This window comes from Cupressus sempervirens, chromosome 11 (genome assembly GCF_028749045.1).
Source record: "Cupressus sempervirens isolate cs-2001-9-10 chromosome 11, ASM2874904v1, whole genome shotgun sequence".
NCBI lineage: Eukaryota > Viridiplantae > Streptophyta > Pinopsida > Cupressales > Cupressaceae > Cupressus > Cupressus sempervirens.
Genome location: NC_143128.1, coordinates 201000734 through 201016518, shown reverse-complemented (window position 1 = coordinate 201016518; position 15785 = coordinate 201000734). Strand labels below are relative to the sequence as shown.

The following is a 15785-nucleotide window of genomic DNA, read 5'->3' as shown; positions in this document are numbered from 1 at the left end:
TTTGAATTAATTTTTTATTCAATGCCTTCCTTTCTTAATGCAGAGAGGAAATATGATATAGTGTGCAAAAGTAAAAGCGGGCTAAATAAGGAGCAGCAGTTAGAGCTGCATTTTGGCATATAGACTCTTCAGCATAAGAGGCGTACATCTGTTTATGCATAGTGTCTGTCTAATTTATGCAATACCGTCTGTTTAGTTCATGTGGTGATGAAAGGGGGCTGGTGATGAATGGTCCTGGTCTTATTGGATGTAAAAATGACATTGTGTGTTATGATTGTCCAACTCCATTGATATTTCTTCCAACTATGCATCTTTTTGGTGGTTGTTGTTGTGTGAAGAACAACGTTGGAACATTACATCGATATACAGCTAAGATTCCAGGCACTTTACAATATATTGTTGCTTTTTATAATGTTGAACAGTGAATGTGTCCATCTTGTAGTTCTGCTGTGGCTGACTTCCAAGCAGTTAATGCGTATTTTAGGAATGTTTTAGCAAGCCATTTATAAGTCCATTTGAATTTCACTGTTTTGTAAATTACTATAATATATGTTCTTCTATTCAAAACAATTTGAACTTCACTGGCTTATGAATTATAATAATATATTTAGTTCTTTGGCAGGAAATTAGTGGAATAATGTGGTTTGATATTAGTTAAATAAATTTGAAAATTTGAAAATATATTAATATTTGGAAAAGTTATATTAATTTGCATGTTTTTTGAAATTGGAAAATATAATTTTTTGAAGATTGTATTAGCCTACAATAAAAAAAAGGCAATAAAAAAATTCAATTTTTTAAAAAAAAAATACAAATATTTTCTAACAACTCTATTAATGAATGCATTAGTTATAATTTTATCTTTCCACATTTGTACAAGTGGATTAATTTAAAAAAAAAACAATTATTTTTATTTTCCATCCACCTCACAAATGAATGTCTAATCAATTATCATATCTATTTTCCTTACCAAGTTCAAATATAGAGTGAGTTCTAGTTTTTGGATTTGATTGAGTTCTAGTTTTTGAATTCGATTGTGTGTAGTTTTTTTATCATCAACGTTTCGGTTTTCCATCCACCTCACAAATGAATGTCTAATCAATTATCATATCTATTTTCCTTACCAAGTTCAAATATAGAGTGAGTTCTAGTTTTTGGATTTGATTGAGTTCTAGTTTCTGAATTCGATTGTGTAGTTTTTTTTATCATCAACGTTTCGGATCAAACTACATTTTTTGTTCTTCATGTTCTCTAGCATTTTGATGATGGATCATGTAGTTTGATCCGAAATGTTGATGATAAAAAGACTACACACAATCGAATCCAGAAACTAGAACTCATATTCATAGATTGTGGAAATCTCATAGATCAAATATAGAGTTAAATGTTTTATATTTCTTGTTTTAAATATTTTTATTATTAGTTTTTGTAATTTGTAAAATGTTATTTAAATATAGATATTTTAATCAAATATAGAGTTAAATATTTTATTTATTTTATTTTAAATACATTTATTATTTAAGATAGTTTATGGAAAAGCAGTCAAATGAATATTAGAGTTAAATGTTTTCAAAGTTTTATAATTTAGATATTTTAATCAATGAATGTCTAATCAATATTAATTATCACAATTTCAAATATAAAGTTAAATATTTTTTATTTCTTATTTTAAATATATTTATTAGTTTTACATTGATGTTTATTTTTGACAATTGTAAAATGTTTTTTTTAAAAAGTTTACACTATGTTTTACTGGCTATTATTTTACAATTTTGCTCAATATTTTTTTTAATACCATTAATACTCTCAAACTTACTACGTATTTTGATACTTTAATTTAAGTAATTAACAATTTTTTAAAAATTAAATATTTTAATTTAGTAGAAATGAGTAGTTCATTCATATAATATAATTTTTATTGTTATTTATATATTTCTGAAATAATAAAATTATTAATATTTTTCAAATTCTCTTCAACTCTCTACTATTATTCTATTTTTACTTGTTTTTATAACATATTATTCTCTCTTTTACTTCTCTTTTAGTATAACATTATATCCCATGGGCCATAGGCATCCTTGATATCAACACTAGCTACTTCAGTAAACCATAAAAACATGAAGGGAAGAACTTTGGTGCATGCGCCCCTTGTCTTATATCAAAAACAATTTTTTTTGTAGGTAGTAGATTAAGGTTGTTTTTAAATTAAATGGTATGGTGAAATTGAGTATCGAAGTGCATGATAATTTTAAGTATTTTATAAGTACAAATGTCATTTTACTTTTAAGTATTTTTTAAGTACAAATGTCATTGTTCTTTTTGACCTAATTCCAAACTTAAAACTTACAATTTCCAAAATACTAAAATACTTGAAAATAGATTCATTTTATATTTATTAAATAATTGTGTCATTCAAAATTAGAATCATTCTATTTTTATTGTAAACAATAGTGTCATTAATCTCTAGTTTCTAGTGATATATTACAAAGAAACCAATTACAAAGAAACCAATTACAAAGAAGAAACTAATTACAAAGGCTTGAAGTGACTAAAATTCAATTACAAAGAAACCAATAAAAGTGCCATTTAAAAATAGAATCATTTTATACTTATAAATAATAGTGTTATTCAATTTCACTAATATATAGAGTGCCATTCATCTCAATAATAGTGCGATTCATCTCTAGTTTATAGTGTCATTCATTTCTAGAGGTTTCAAGTGACTAAAATTCAATTACAAAGAAATTGTGCTTTCAATTGTAGGGAAAGTGTACCAATTGTGGGGGAAGTGTGCCACTTTATAATTGTACTAAGTTTTTGTGCACCTTAGCCTAAATAGTACATCAAAATATTTTATTATTTTGTTTTTATTCTTGTAGAAAATTTCATGCTCAAAGGGTCAATAAGTGGCTATTTCAAAGTCTTGTTTGTTGCTTACTTAAAGATGCTCTAATAATCAGTTACTCAAAATAGAAAAAGTTGTCACATAAAATAACTTCACAAAAAGAGTGGACATATAAAACAAGTTCAATTTTATAGAATGATATATTTTTGATATTATATTAGATTATGGGAATGATTGTGTAAGTTTTATTTATTTATTTACAAAATAGGGTGGTTGACTCAAATAGAGCACCAAGAGGCAAAGCTTTAGTCAATTGATCAAACTATTAACACCAATAGGAAAAATTAGAACATTAGCCTATATACCCACTTTTAAAATAAAAACCCTATTCTAAAAAATGTTGTCAGCCGATTAACCAAGCTAATTAGTGAAGTAATATAACACCAAAAAGTCCCAAGGTTCAACATACTACTGAAAGTACTTAAAAAGTTACTTTGGCCAAAAGTGACCATAGTCATTGTACCTGTGAAAAGTGGGCTTGTGAACCTCACAAACACTTCAACGTGGTCATTACCTGCGAAGTCATCTTGGGATAAACATTGGATTGTTCATCCAGAATGCCCAATAGAGCGACCTGTTGCCTCTTATCTAAAGAGATTTTGCTTGTTAATATCCACAGAATCGAGGGGCAAACAACCAAACCCTCTAAGAATGAAGGATTTGGATGCAACTATATGATTATGTAGATTAACCTATATGTTATGCAAGCATTAATCTAAGAACATATAAAATAAACTAGATTATGTGTATGCACATTAAATCTAAATGAGAGAGAACAATTAATCTAAATGATATTAAGCTAGATGATATCAAGCTATGACAATAATAAGCAAATGAGTATGTAATTTAGCAGCAATTCAATAGCATAAGAATTCAACCTCTAAAATAAAGAAATGAGGGTCTCTTAAATAGATTTTCCTGAAATGAATCAATGGTTGAGATCGATTCAGATCAATGGTCAGGATTGAAGCAAGATTCAGTTAAAATGGAAACTTCCTTAAGAAAGGAGAGTTAATTGAGCTTTTCATGAGGGGAATAAGTAGTTAATTCATTTAATTCCTTTTCGAGAGATAGTTCACTCAGAGTTTCCATTTTGGAACTGAAGAGAAGATTTTGAAGATATTATTTAATTTAATAAAGTGAGATATGACCTCATAAATGCCTTTTTCATTTAATTGAATAATCACATTCAATTAATTAAAGTGAGCATAATTATTAAATTAAATATTTTTAATTCCTTAGTACATTAGCCTTAGTTGATGATTTAATTTAATTAAAGTATAAATACTTAATAATTAAATTAAATCTTAATCAATAGGTTTAATGTGACTAATATGAGTCAATACTATAGGAATTAAATAAAGAGTCTGATTAATGCAGATTAGGGTTTTAAGCATTTGACAATTAAGTAAAGTAGCGAGTAGCAGAATAAGAATTGCCTATTAGAATAGGTCTTATGATTGATTAAAAATAGACCAGAATTGGTGATCGTGGCAATAAGCCAATTTTGGGGTATTACAGTCATCATATAATATATATTTTTAAATGCCATGTAGGGTAGTAAGATCATAACAAGACAAAAAATAAAAAGACCCATGGGCAAACCTTCATTTCCCCTCGCTTCTTGGGGACACTAGCTTTGGACAACAACACCCTCTCGCAATCATTAGCAAGGAACCTATAGAGACACTTGAAGTTGCCCTCATCTTCATCACATGTTCCTTTCTTATTCTCTTGTTGGAGCCAAAAAGTGGTAGTTGCAGAGTGTGTCACCTTAACTGAAAAATTAGCAAGGGTGGTGAAACTCTCGTCCAAATTGGAGACTAAACCATTCAACTCATCAACTTCATTTCTTAGGCCCTTTAGGTCTTCTGCTAGCAGGCTGCAATTTGATATTCAACAATGTCATTCACAATAGGCACATCCTACACAGGGGGGGTGTTAGAGGCTTCTGTTGGGGGCCTATATGGAGAGGAGGTGGAAGTATCTTTAGTCACCTAGGAAAGGGGGAAGGTGGGAGTAATGGGAGAGGTGTAAATAAAATTCACAACATCCTTCTTGACAATAAGGTCCATTGTGTCCACTTTGAAGTTGTTGGAGACATGAGTTCTGACAATGGTGTAATCTATTGGGGTGGTCTTTCCACTATCCAACTCTGACAACTCATCTTTCTCAACATAATTTTTTCTAATAGCCTTCTATTTTTCATCTCATCTCCATATATTTGAATCACCCAGATATTTGTTTCTTTTGGGGGCCTATAGCGAGAGGAGGTGGAAGTATCTTTAGTCACCTAGGAAAGCGGGAGGTGGAGTCATGGGAGAGGTGTCAATAAGATTCACAACATCCTTCTTGACAATAAGGTCCACTATGTCCACTTTGAAGTTGGTGGAGACATGAATTATCTCTTTGCTTCTAACAATGGTGTCATTAATTGGGGTGGTCTTGCCACTATCCAACTCCGACAACTCATCTTCCTCATAATTTTTTCTAATCACTTTCTATTTTTGCGTTGATTTACTCCCTTTCATCCTCACTCTCTTTAAAATTAACTCCACCTCATCCACGTTGAAAGATTTGTTCGCCATTTGTTTCCTCTTAGGGTTAGAGGCAATTATGTTGGAGTGTGTACACCCATCTCTCATTTGCATATTTGAGTCACCTAGATCAACAGGAGGGTTAAGTTTAAGCTTCTTCTTGGAGGCCATTTGGACAAGGGTTTTCTTATTTTTCTTACCACTAACAAGGGGGTAGGGTTATTCAAATGCTCGACATGATTAGTAGTAGGAGTGGTATTAGTTAGTCATAGGGGCTTGCAGGAGGACAATGTTGTTGGGGGCGTGTGTGTGCACAATTGAAGTTGTAAAGATGAAAGATCAAACCTTGATGAAGAATAACAAAGTTTTTCAATTGTTTCCTTCACTTATGAACCTCTATGACCAAGGCTTCAAGGTCATGAAGTAGAAAAAAACATAATGGAACCAAATCATGGTACCTAAAGTGGAAGTTGTAAAGATGAAAGATCAAACGTTGTTGAAGAATAATTGATTTTTTTCATTGTTACCTTCTCTCGTGAACCTCCATGACTGAGGCTCCAAGGTCATAAAGTAGAAAAATGGAATGGAAACCAAGTCATGGCACCTAAAGTGATTCAACAAAGGGAAGTGGTAATAGTAATTTATCTCAAAATGCCCCTCCAAGGTGAGATATTTCATAAATAGGAAGCTTCAAGGAGCTTCTTTAGCTTTCAAGGATCTATTAAGACTAGTCTTATCCAGTGCTTTGGTGACCTTCTACTTTTGTCTCTTCGTAGAAAGCCCAGTGGCCAAAGAAATGACATCTTCATTTATCTTGAAGGTTATACCATCAATGACGATCTTCCTCTCATTTTGAGTGTTGACTAGATGCATTAAGAAAGCCTCATCATAGCCTTACATGGCCTCTATGAAAGGCATAAGTCCAACTTCTTTGATTGTCATCTAGGCACACAAATCCTTATGTCATTCGTCCTCAATTTTGGTGAGCTAAATTCGAGTCGTATCCCACCCATGTCTAGGCCCAATGTAGAGTTCTTTGACCCTCTAATGTGAAAATAAGAAAAAAAAAATGCCTGCAACTATGGGAATTATAGTAATAGCTTCTACCTCTCAACTTCTTGAAATGATGGATACCAATAAGGACAATGGTAGGAAATTCGAAGCAATAAATGCTAACTCCATGATAATTACTTAGAATGGGGTTGCAACTATTCACATAGCTGGGGTACAAGCCACGTGTGAAAAGACCATCTTTTTAAAATAGACACATACATAGTCATTTCAGTAATTGTGCCTTATAGAAAATGTAAGAAAATAATTGTCACAATTAATACTAGATGTATGAAAAATCTTGTCTATATTTCACTCATAATAAGAAAATATAATACCCTTTATCAAAAAATCATGACAAGGGTCCAACCATTCAAATTTTGAAATACTTATAATCCCCAACAAAATAATGGTCACCCAAAAGGATTAATAAAAATAACTAACTTTTATGACTATCATCAGGATTAATGGATTGAAGCTCTATCACTCTTAATGAGGGTTTGAATGTCCCCAGGGAGGGAGGCCATATGTCTCCATCACCTACCATCACCTAACAACTTCCATCCCCAAGCCTAAACTAGCTAACCTATTGACAATCTTGTTTCCTTCTCTGTAGGTGTGTTGGATGATAGCCTCCTCCAAGCAAGCAAGGATAGGCCAAATATTATTATATCTGATAAACTGTGATTTATCCTTATATCACTTGGAGTAATTGGTTTTGTGTTATGAATTCCTTCATTTTCTTCATTTGCATTAGTAGTTCCAATTTGGTTATTGGTTATCAATTGAACATTACTCGTTCCTGCAGTCACTTTTGGTATTGTTTATACTTTCATAGGTTCATGGTAAATTAGTCCACTATATCCTTCTAGTTTCTTTATGCTATATTCTTCATTCTTTTATGATAATTCATCAATCTTTACATTTTCACTTTCAATCATCTTATTTGTCCTCAAGTTTAAGCACTTTTAAGCCTTGCTCTTAGTAGAATAACCAAGAAATATCCCTTTATCATTTTTAATATCAAACTTGCCTTTCATCTCATCTTTTTACTACCAAATGTTTTGAAGTAGCTAACATTCGATGTCTGTCCATAACAGAAATCATATGGTGTATTATTTGTAGCTTTCTTGAGTTGTACTGAGTTTAATGTGTACACACTAGTACTTACAACTTCACTCCAATTTTTTTGTGGAACTCCTTTATAATTTAGAAACATTTTGACACATTCCACAATAGACCTATTTCTTCTTTCAACAATTCCATTATGTTGTGGTGCTCTTGGTGTAGTCAATTGTCTTTTAATTCCATGCTCATAAAAAATATAACACAACTTCTTATTCTTTCCTTGAAGTTCTTGAATTTCTTAAATTTGTTAAGTTTTTTTCTCCTTCATTATCCTTCTTAGTCTTATTAGGACATCTATGTGCCAAATGTCCTATCTGTCTATAGTTCTGGCATGCAATGAGACTCTTTCCTTTGTATCTTCATTTTCCTTTAGGAAACCATTCAACTATCAAAGGTTCTAACTCTTCTAATTCTTTTTTCTTAGAAATTAATATGTCATAATCATTTGAACTATATGAAGAAAAAAAATCCTTTTTATGAACCAAAGTTAAGACTAGCTTGAAATGCAATTTCCATAGTAATTTGACTAGCAATTTGACTATTATCATAATTACTCAACTCAAATGCAGTAACCCTACCAATAAGTGTATCAAGTGCAATCTTGCTAGAATCAATTGGTTGTAATTCTTGAATAGAAGAAACTCTAATTACATACCTCCATGTAAGGGTTCTACGAACTTTACTCACAACATCATTGTAATGAACCCTTCTTGGAGGTCATTCATTTTTTGCGACTTTTTCTTTTATTTGTATAAATTTTATAATCTTCCTATCTGATTCAATATGCAATGTTCCACCAACAAGCCATCTTGACCAAATATCTGAATCAGATAAAACACAATCCATGTTTGATCGACTAATATTTTCAAATGTTTCTAAGAATTTGTAATATCTGATCTGAGAATAGCTATGGTTTGATCTCCTTTGGATTACTTGAGTTTTCAAATATAGTAGTCTGAGAATATCGATCAATCTTCTAAGTGTTTGAACAAGTTTTCTCTGCGATCATTCACACTAATCTGAGACAATATAATGTGTTGCCATGTATCTTCATATATATGTAAAGTGTCTCTCTGAATGTGCTGTTGATGATAGGATCGACACAACATATATACCTAAGTTGGAGTGGTATGAGATTTCAAACAATGTAATTAAGAGTTGCACACGATTGATACTATATCTATCAGTTATAATTAATGTTTAACTATGAACAGTGAATGTTTGAGTCTAATACCATCGACTTATATTTGTCATTATGTTGATTGATTGTTAAGTCCGTTAATTGCATAATGAATTTATCAATATTTGCTTGATATTAGAAACAATGATCAAATAGAGCATATCCTAGATCGATGATTAATGTGGATCTCTATTATAATAATCAGCCAGTATGATAATAATTGTTAGAGATGTAAAATCATAGTCATTAGATGATTTACACAATTAATGAGTAAGAAGGATTTAAACATAAATGGTCATAAATTTAGTTAACGAAGTATTATTTGAGACAATACTGTGAATCAGATATGTAAGCCTCTTGAAGCTAACTTCAAGACTCCCTCTTAGCTACGAAGGTTTCCATATTAGGTTACGTTATAATGATAGTATCATTATGGTTCACCATAAACATTAGAATGAATTCTCCATATAATATGTTATCAGTATCACCTCATGTGACATTGAACATTAGATATTGTAATGAACCATTTTTGTCATCCTTCTAGTTTACCTAATTTATAATAAATAGTCATTTTTGAATGCCTTTTTTAGTGATATGATTTCTCTATTTATATTCTCACATGTGAAAGGGCGTGTCTTTCCATCTCCTTGATTTATTTTATTATTAATCTCAATACTATATGTTTATATTATTATATTATCAAATATAATACTATTATATTTGTAAATTAATATATATTATTATATTATTATATTTTAAGATCAATTGATGCAGATATATCATTATATTATATTTTATTTGAATATTATTATTCTTAATTATTATTATTTTATTATTATAATAATAAAATATTATTTTAATATTTATATATCCTATTAATTTGGGCTCATGACAATCATCATCTTCAAGTTTTCCTCCAACTCCTCTGATGGAAGCAATAACTTCATTTATCCTAGCAAAATAATGTGCAATGTTTTCTTCTTCCCACATCTTTATGTCATCATAACTTCCTCTAAGAATTTTTATTTTATCTTTCAATACATTTGGATCACCTCCATGAATTGTCTTCAGTTTATCCCACATTGTCTTTGTACTTTTCAGACATTTGCATCGACATAATCTGTATTGATCAATGCACTCACCATCTCTATCATTAGTTAAGTATGTACCAATTGTTCTCCTCAATCAAAATTTGTAGGGGTTCTCATAGGTCCCACATACTCATTAGTTAGATACCCAACAATAGTGCCTGAGATTCTTGATAAGTGAATTCTATCCTGCTTGCCCATGTATCAAAGTCATCTTCCTTCTTGTTGAACCTGGGTGTGTCCTTCCTATACATCTTGATATCTTTTCCTTAGTTGTTAAGCCTCATAGATCAGGGAACCAACACTCTGATACCAATTGTAGCTATATGAATGATTATTGAGGGGAAGGGTGGGGGCTGGAGGGGTGACCGACCGAAACAATAATAGTGCCATAGGGGTGTAGTTAGATTCTATACATAACATGCTATAGTGCATTCCCACCCACCTAAAGAAACAATAGGTCAGTTTCCTGTAAGATCAGGAGTTGATTGAACCAATAGAAACAGATCAATCTGGGGTGAAAAATGTGCCTTTCGGGATTCTGGGTGGGGGTGAATTAGTAATCACCAACCCAATCAAACATATAAACCCCATTAAACTTAATTAAAAAGATTCAACGATTAGATCTTCTTAACATATAACTATTGGATACAATTGTCTAACTGTGTGTTGTCTTTGATGTTACACAAATGTCATACTAGTTGTTAGTCAGTGCCTACTGAGCTCACTTGGTCAACAAGACAGTTTTCCTTGTCTACTGATTGTTCCTAAAGATTACTTTGCGAAGATAGTGTCTACCAATCTCACTCAAGCATTGAAGGAATTCAGGTAGGAAGCAGTGTTAACGAAGTTCACATGGTTAGCAAAGAAAAGTTGGAGAGAGTCGGTGTTCACTGAGTTCACTCGGTTGCCAAAGGATATTTTTGTAAGTTCGCAGTGTTAACCAAGCTTGTTTTGGTTAACATAGGAAATTGTCTTAGAACCAATGTTTACTGAGTAGGGTCAGCCAATGAAGGATTTTGTTGTTTTGACATAAGAAGCTTAATTATTTTAAGTATTGTTTCTAGCCAACTATGGTGATGATTATTGGTTATTGTAATTTGAATTTGAGCGAACTTGACAATCTGGATGGTATAAATGAAAGGTCAAGTTGAGATTTTTAGTGTGTGTGCAAGTGTGTTGAGTGAATTGAGAAGGAAAGAGTGAGAGCAAACTTGAAAGATAAACAGGTATCCTTGTGGAGCAGAAAAGTGTTATTCGATTAGGAAGGATCAAGTATGAAGCAGAATAGAGATCTATAATCAACAATTCAGTTGCATCACAATCAGGTCATTTCATTGTTACTCTCTAACCATTGTAGTAGTGATCTAAAATCTCTTAACAGAGTTGGTTTAAAAACTAGTTGTAAATCCTCTAACAAGGTGACAGTTCCGTTGAATTGTTTTAAGACCTCTTGCAAGGCCACTCCTAACAGGTGATTAAATCTTCTAACAAGGTCACACCTAACAATGTGTTTTTTAACCTTTAACCGGGTTGGCTGCTAACAGGGCTCACTTTAGAAGAGTGAAAAATAGTAACTAGTTACATTGGTGGTTTTTCCCATATTGGGTTTCCACGTTAAATCATGGTGTCTCATGTATTCATATTATTTCTCTTATGCTTGCAAATTAATCACTGTGAATGTTTAAGATCAGCTAAAAGTAAATCACACTCTGCATTTACCGAGTTACAACATTTTCTATGTGTTTACCAAATAACAACAACAATTAGATTTCTCAGTTTTAATTTTATTGTTGACATCTAAGGGATTTGGGATATATTTTAGTGGTAATTGATTCACCCCTCCTCTCAGTTACTCCTATATTTCTAACAATTGGTATCAAAGCTTTTGGTGCTTGCAGGAAAGGTTTCAAGGACCTAAGCTAGAGATCAAGATGTCTTACAAGAGAGAGATTCCAAAGCTAAACAAAGAAAAAATTTCAGCATGGCAGGGACTCATGAGACTTCATCTAGCCTCCATTAGTGATTCAGGCTTGAAATACCTTGATGAAGCATACACAACTCCTACTGGTACATTATTTGTTGGAGATATTGCTAAGAAAAAGAACCATAACATCATGATGATTGATATTGCATATGCTCTTAGCTATGATGAATTTGATGAGATCAAGGACTGCAAAACTGCTTTTGATATGTGGAACAAGCTAAAGGACATCTATGGTGATGATGACAATGTGAGGAGAGCCAAAGCAGAAAGCCTTAGAGGATAGTTTGATCAAATGAGAATTAGAGAAGATGAAAATGTTGCCAAGTATGTGGAAGAATCAAAGCTAGTGCTGGTGCAATCATAGCTTCTGGAGGAGAAATCAAGGCAAAAACTATTGTAAATAAAGTTCTTAGAACATGGCTTCTTATCTATGCAATTAGAGTATCTTCTATTCAAGAAAAGAGGTGTGAGCCAAATCACAAGATAAGTTTGGATATCTTAGTAGGAAGTTTGATAGTTTTTGAGCTAGACAACTATGACAATTATGTTCCAGCTTCCAAGAATATTGAATTTGCATTTAAGGCCAAACTTTCACTCAAAGAGAAAGACAAGAAAATAAAGGATATTCAGTTAGAAAGTGAAGAGAAATCGAAGGAAAGTTCTAATAGTGATCTTGAAGTTGTTGAAGCTTTACTTGCAAAGAAATATTCTAGAAGCAGAGGAAAATACAAAGGTAAAGTTCCCCTAATCTATTTTTCATGCAAAGAAAGAAAGGATGAGAAGAAAAGTCACAAGTACAATGGCAAGAAGGATTTCAAAAATCACAAATCATTCAAGGACAAAGGTAAGAAGACTTTTTTTATGGCTAAAGATTTTGATAACAGTGAAGACGAAATGGTATACATTGCTATAAAAGATGAATTTGATGGAGAAGAAGATAACATGACACATGGATCATAGATAGTGGATGTTCACATCATATGACTGGAGACAAAACAAAGTTTGAACACTTTGAAGACTATGATGGAGGTAGTGTAAGGTTTGGAAACAATGAACCTTGTTGCATAAAAAGGAAAGGTTGAATCTCATTAACTAAAGAACTTGTATGTGACAATGCCTATTGGGTTGAACGACTAAAACATAATTTTCTGAGTGTGGCACAACTAATCAACATTGGATTCAAGGTAGAATTCATGAATGGCAAGGTAGGACTGCTGAATGATAAAGGTAATCTGATTGGATCGGGCAAACAAACAAGAGGTAACCTATTTTATCTTGATCTTGGTGATTGTTCATGTTTTATTGCTCAAATGGAAGAAATTTGGTTATGGCACAAAAGATTATGTCATGTAAACTTTGATAATATGGTCAAGATAAGAAAATTTAGAAAAGTAAGAGGTATTCCTAGTTTGAAGAAACTAGATGTTGGTTTATGCAAGAATTGTCAGATTGGAAAAATGGGAAAGACTAGTTTTAAAAGCAAAAACTATCAGTCTAAAGATGTCTTGGAAATTGTGCATACTAACCTATGTGGAACCAATGGAATAGAAAGCTATAGTGGAGAAAAATTCTTTATTGTTTTTATTGATGACTATTCCAGAATGATGATCGTTATGTATCTTAGAGAAAAGTCAGAAGCATTTGAGAAATGCAAATGGTATCTAGCAAGAATAGAGAAGGAAACAAGGGAAAGATTGAAATACTTAAGATCAGACAGAGGTAGTGAATTCATCTCCAATGAATTCTATAACTTTTGCATTGAAAGAGTAATTAAAAGATAGGTATCAACCCCTAGTACTCCTTAGCAGAATGGAATAGCTGAAAGAAGAAACAGATCCATCATGGATTGTGCAAGAACTCTAATGATTGAAAAGAATGTTGCTATCAAATACTGGAAAGAAGCCATCAACACTATAGTTCATACTTTGAACTGAGTACAGTTGAAGGACTCATATAAAACTCCCTATGAATTATGGTATGGCTACAAACCCAATGTAAGTTACCTAAAAGTATTTAGAACTAAATGTTATATCTTGAAAGAGTCTAGAAAAGGCAAGTTTGATGTGAAAGGTGATGACGGTATATTCTTAGTATATTCTTGCAGAAGTAAGGCATATAGATGTTTGAATTTGTCTACTCATAAAATCATAGAAAGTGCACATATGAGAATTGATGAGAGTACATAAAGGATTGAAGAAGAAAGCAAAAAGGAACCAGAAGATTGCAAAAGATTTGTTTACTTCAAACCTGATACATTGCCAAACACATCTATCAATAAGGAGACTTAATCTCCCAAGTCTTCCTTAGTTACTGAGTTGCAAGAAGTTTAAACTGAGTCACAAGGACATGGGCCAATGCCTACTGAATCTAAGCAACCTGAGCCAGAAGTTGAAATTTAAAATGAAGACAGTACAATTCATTCAAAAGGAAAAGAACCTGTATTGGCCAAGTATGTCAGAAGGCATCATGCACCTAATCGGATTATTGGAGATAAATCAGAATGTACTATGACAAGAAGTAAGCTAAAAGGTACATGTTTACTTGCTAATTTTGAACCTAGAAGTGTTAAAGATGCATTGGAAAATGAAAGTTGGATTGAGGCTATGAATGAAGAAATAGAACAAATAGAGAAGAACAAAACTTGGACCCTTGTTCCTAGGCCAAAAGATAAAAATGTGATTGGAACAAAATGGGTATTCAAAAATAAACTAAATGAAGATGGAAAAGTATCAAGAAACAAAGCAAGACTGGTGTGTAAATGCTACTTTCAAGAAGAAGGAATTGATTATGGTGAGACTTTTGCTCCTGTTGCAAGATTAGAAGGTGTTAGGACTCTTCTTGCATATGCAATTCACAAAGGATTCAAAGTATATCAAATGGATGTTAAATCTGCATTTCTCAATGGTATACTTGATGAAGAAGTCTAGATTGAACAACTAGAAAGTTTTGTTGATATAGACAAAAGGGACATGGTTTGCAAATTACACAAGGCACTGTATGGTCTGAAACAAGCTACTAGAGCATGGTATGAAAGGTTGCACAACTACCTTATATATATTGGTTTTCAGAGAACTAATGATAACAATAGTTTGTATATTAAGGAAGGACCATATAACAAGATTGTATTGGCCGAAATATTTGTGGATGACACTCTATTTACAGGGAATGATGATCCATGCAAAGAATTTTTAGAAAAAATGAACAAAGAGTTTAAAATGTCCATGTTTGGTGAGATAAAATTCTTTGTTGGACTATAGATACAACAAAGCAAGAATGGTATCTACATTACTCAATCTAAGTATATCAAAGAGATACTCAAGAAGTTTGGAATGGAAGATTTTTAACTAGTTGGAATACCCATGTGTACTGGACTAAAGCTTACCAAAGATGATGATTCAAAAGAGGTATATTAGACCTTATACAGATCAATGATCGGAAAATTATAGTATGTAGTTCATACAAGGCCTTATATTGCTTTAGCAGTTGGGATAGTGGCAAGATTCTCATCTAAACCTAGAGAAAATCATATGATGGCAATCAAAGGAATTTTGAGATATCTGAAAGGTACTAAAGACTATGGTTTATTGTACAAACTTGGAGAAAACTTAGACCTAAAGGTATTCACTGATGCTGATTGGGCAGGAAATCTTGATGATAGAAAAAGTACAAGTGGTGGAGCATTTTTTCTTGGAAAAAGTTTGGTATCTTGGAGAAGAAAGAAGCAAAACTACACATCCCAATTTACAACAGAAGTAGAATATGTTGCAGCAGTGGTAAATTGTTCTAACCTTGTTTGGTTTAAACAATTGTTGGAAGGTATGAAGGTTGAGATCAAAGAACCAGTTGTCATGTATTGTGATAACACCAACGCAATTAGCATATCAAAGAATCCAATGATGCATTCCAAAAC

The 15785-nt window shown here is 32.2% G+C and overlaps 1 protein-coding gene across 1 annotated transcript in view; it reads left to right on the top strand.

Moving 5' to 3' along the window:
• Window positions 1-412, top strand: part of LOC149528878 (ricin B-like lectin R40G2) — a 182092-nt gene extending 181680 nt beyond the window's left edge. The window contains exon 10 of the mRNA XM_089810088.1: window positions 44-412. Within this exon, the coding sequence (XP_089666214.1) occupies window positions 44-45 (2 nt within the window). The 3' untranslated portion in view covers window positions 46-412. The remainder of the gene's footprint in view (window positions 1-43) is intronic.
• Window positions 413-15785: the final 15373 nt, after the last annotated feature.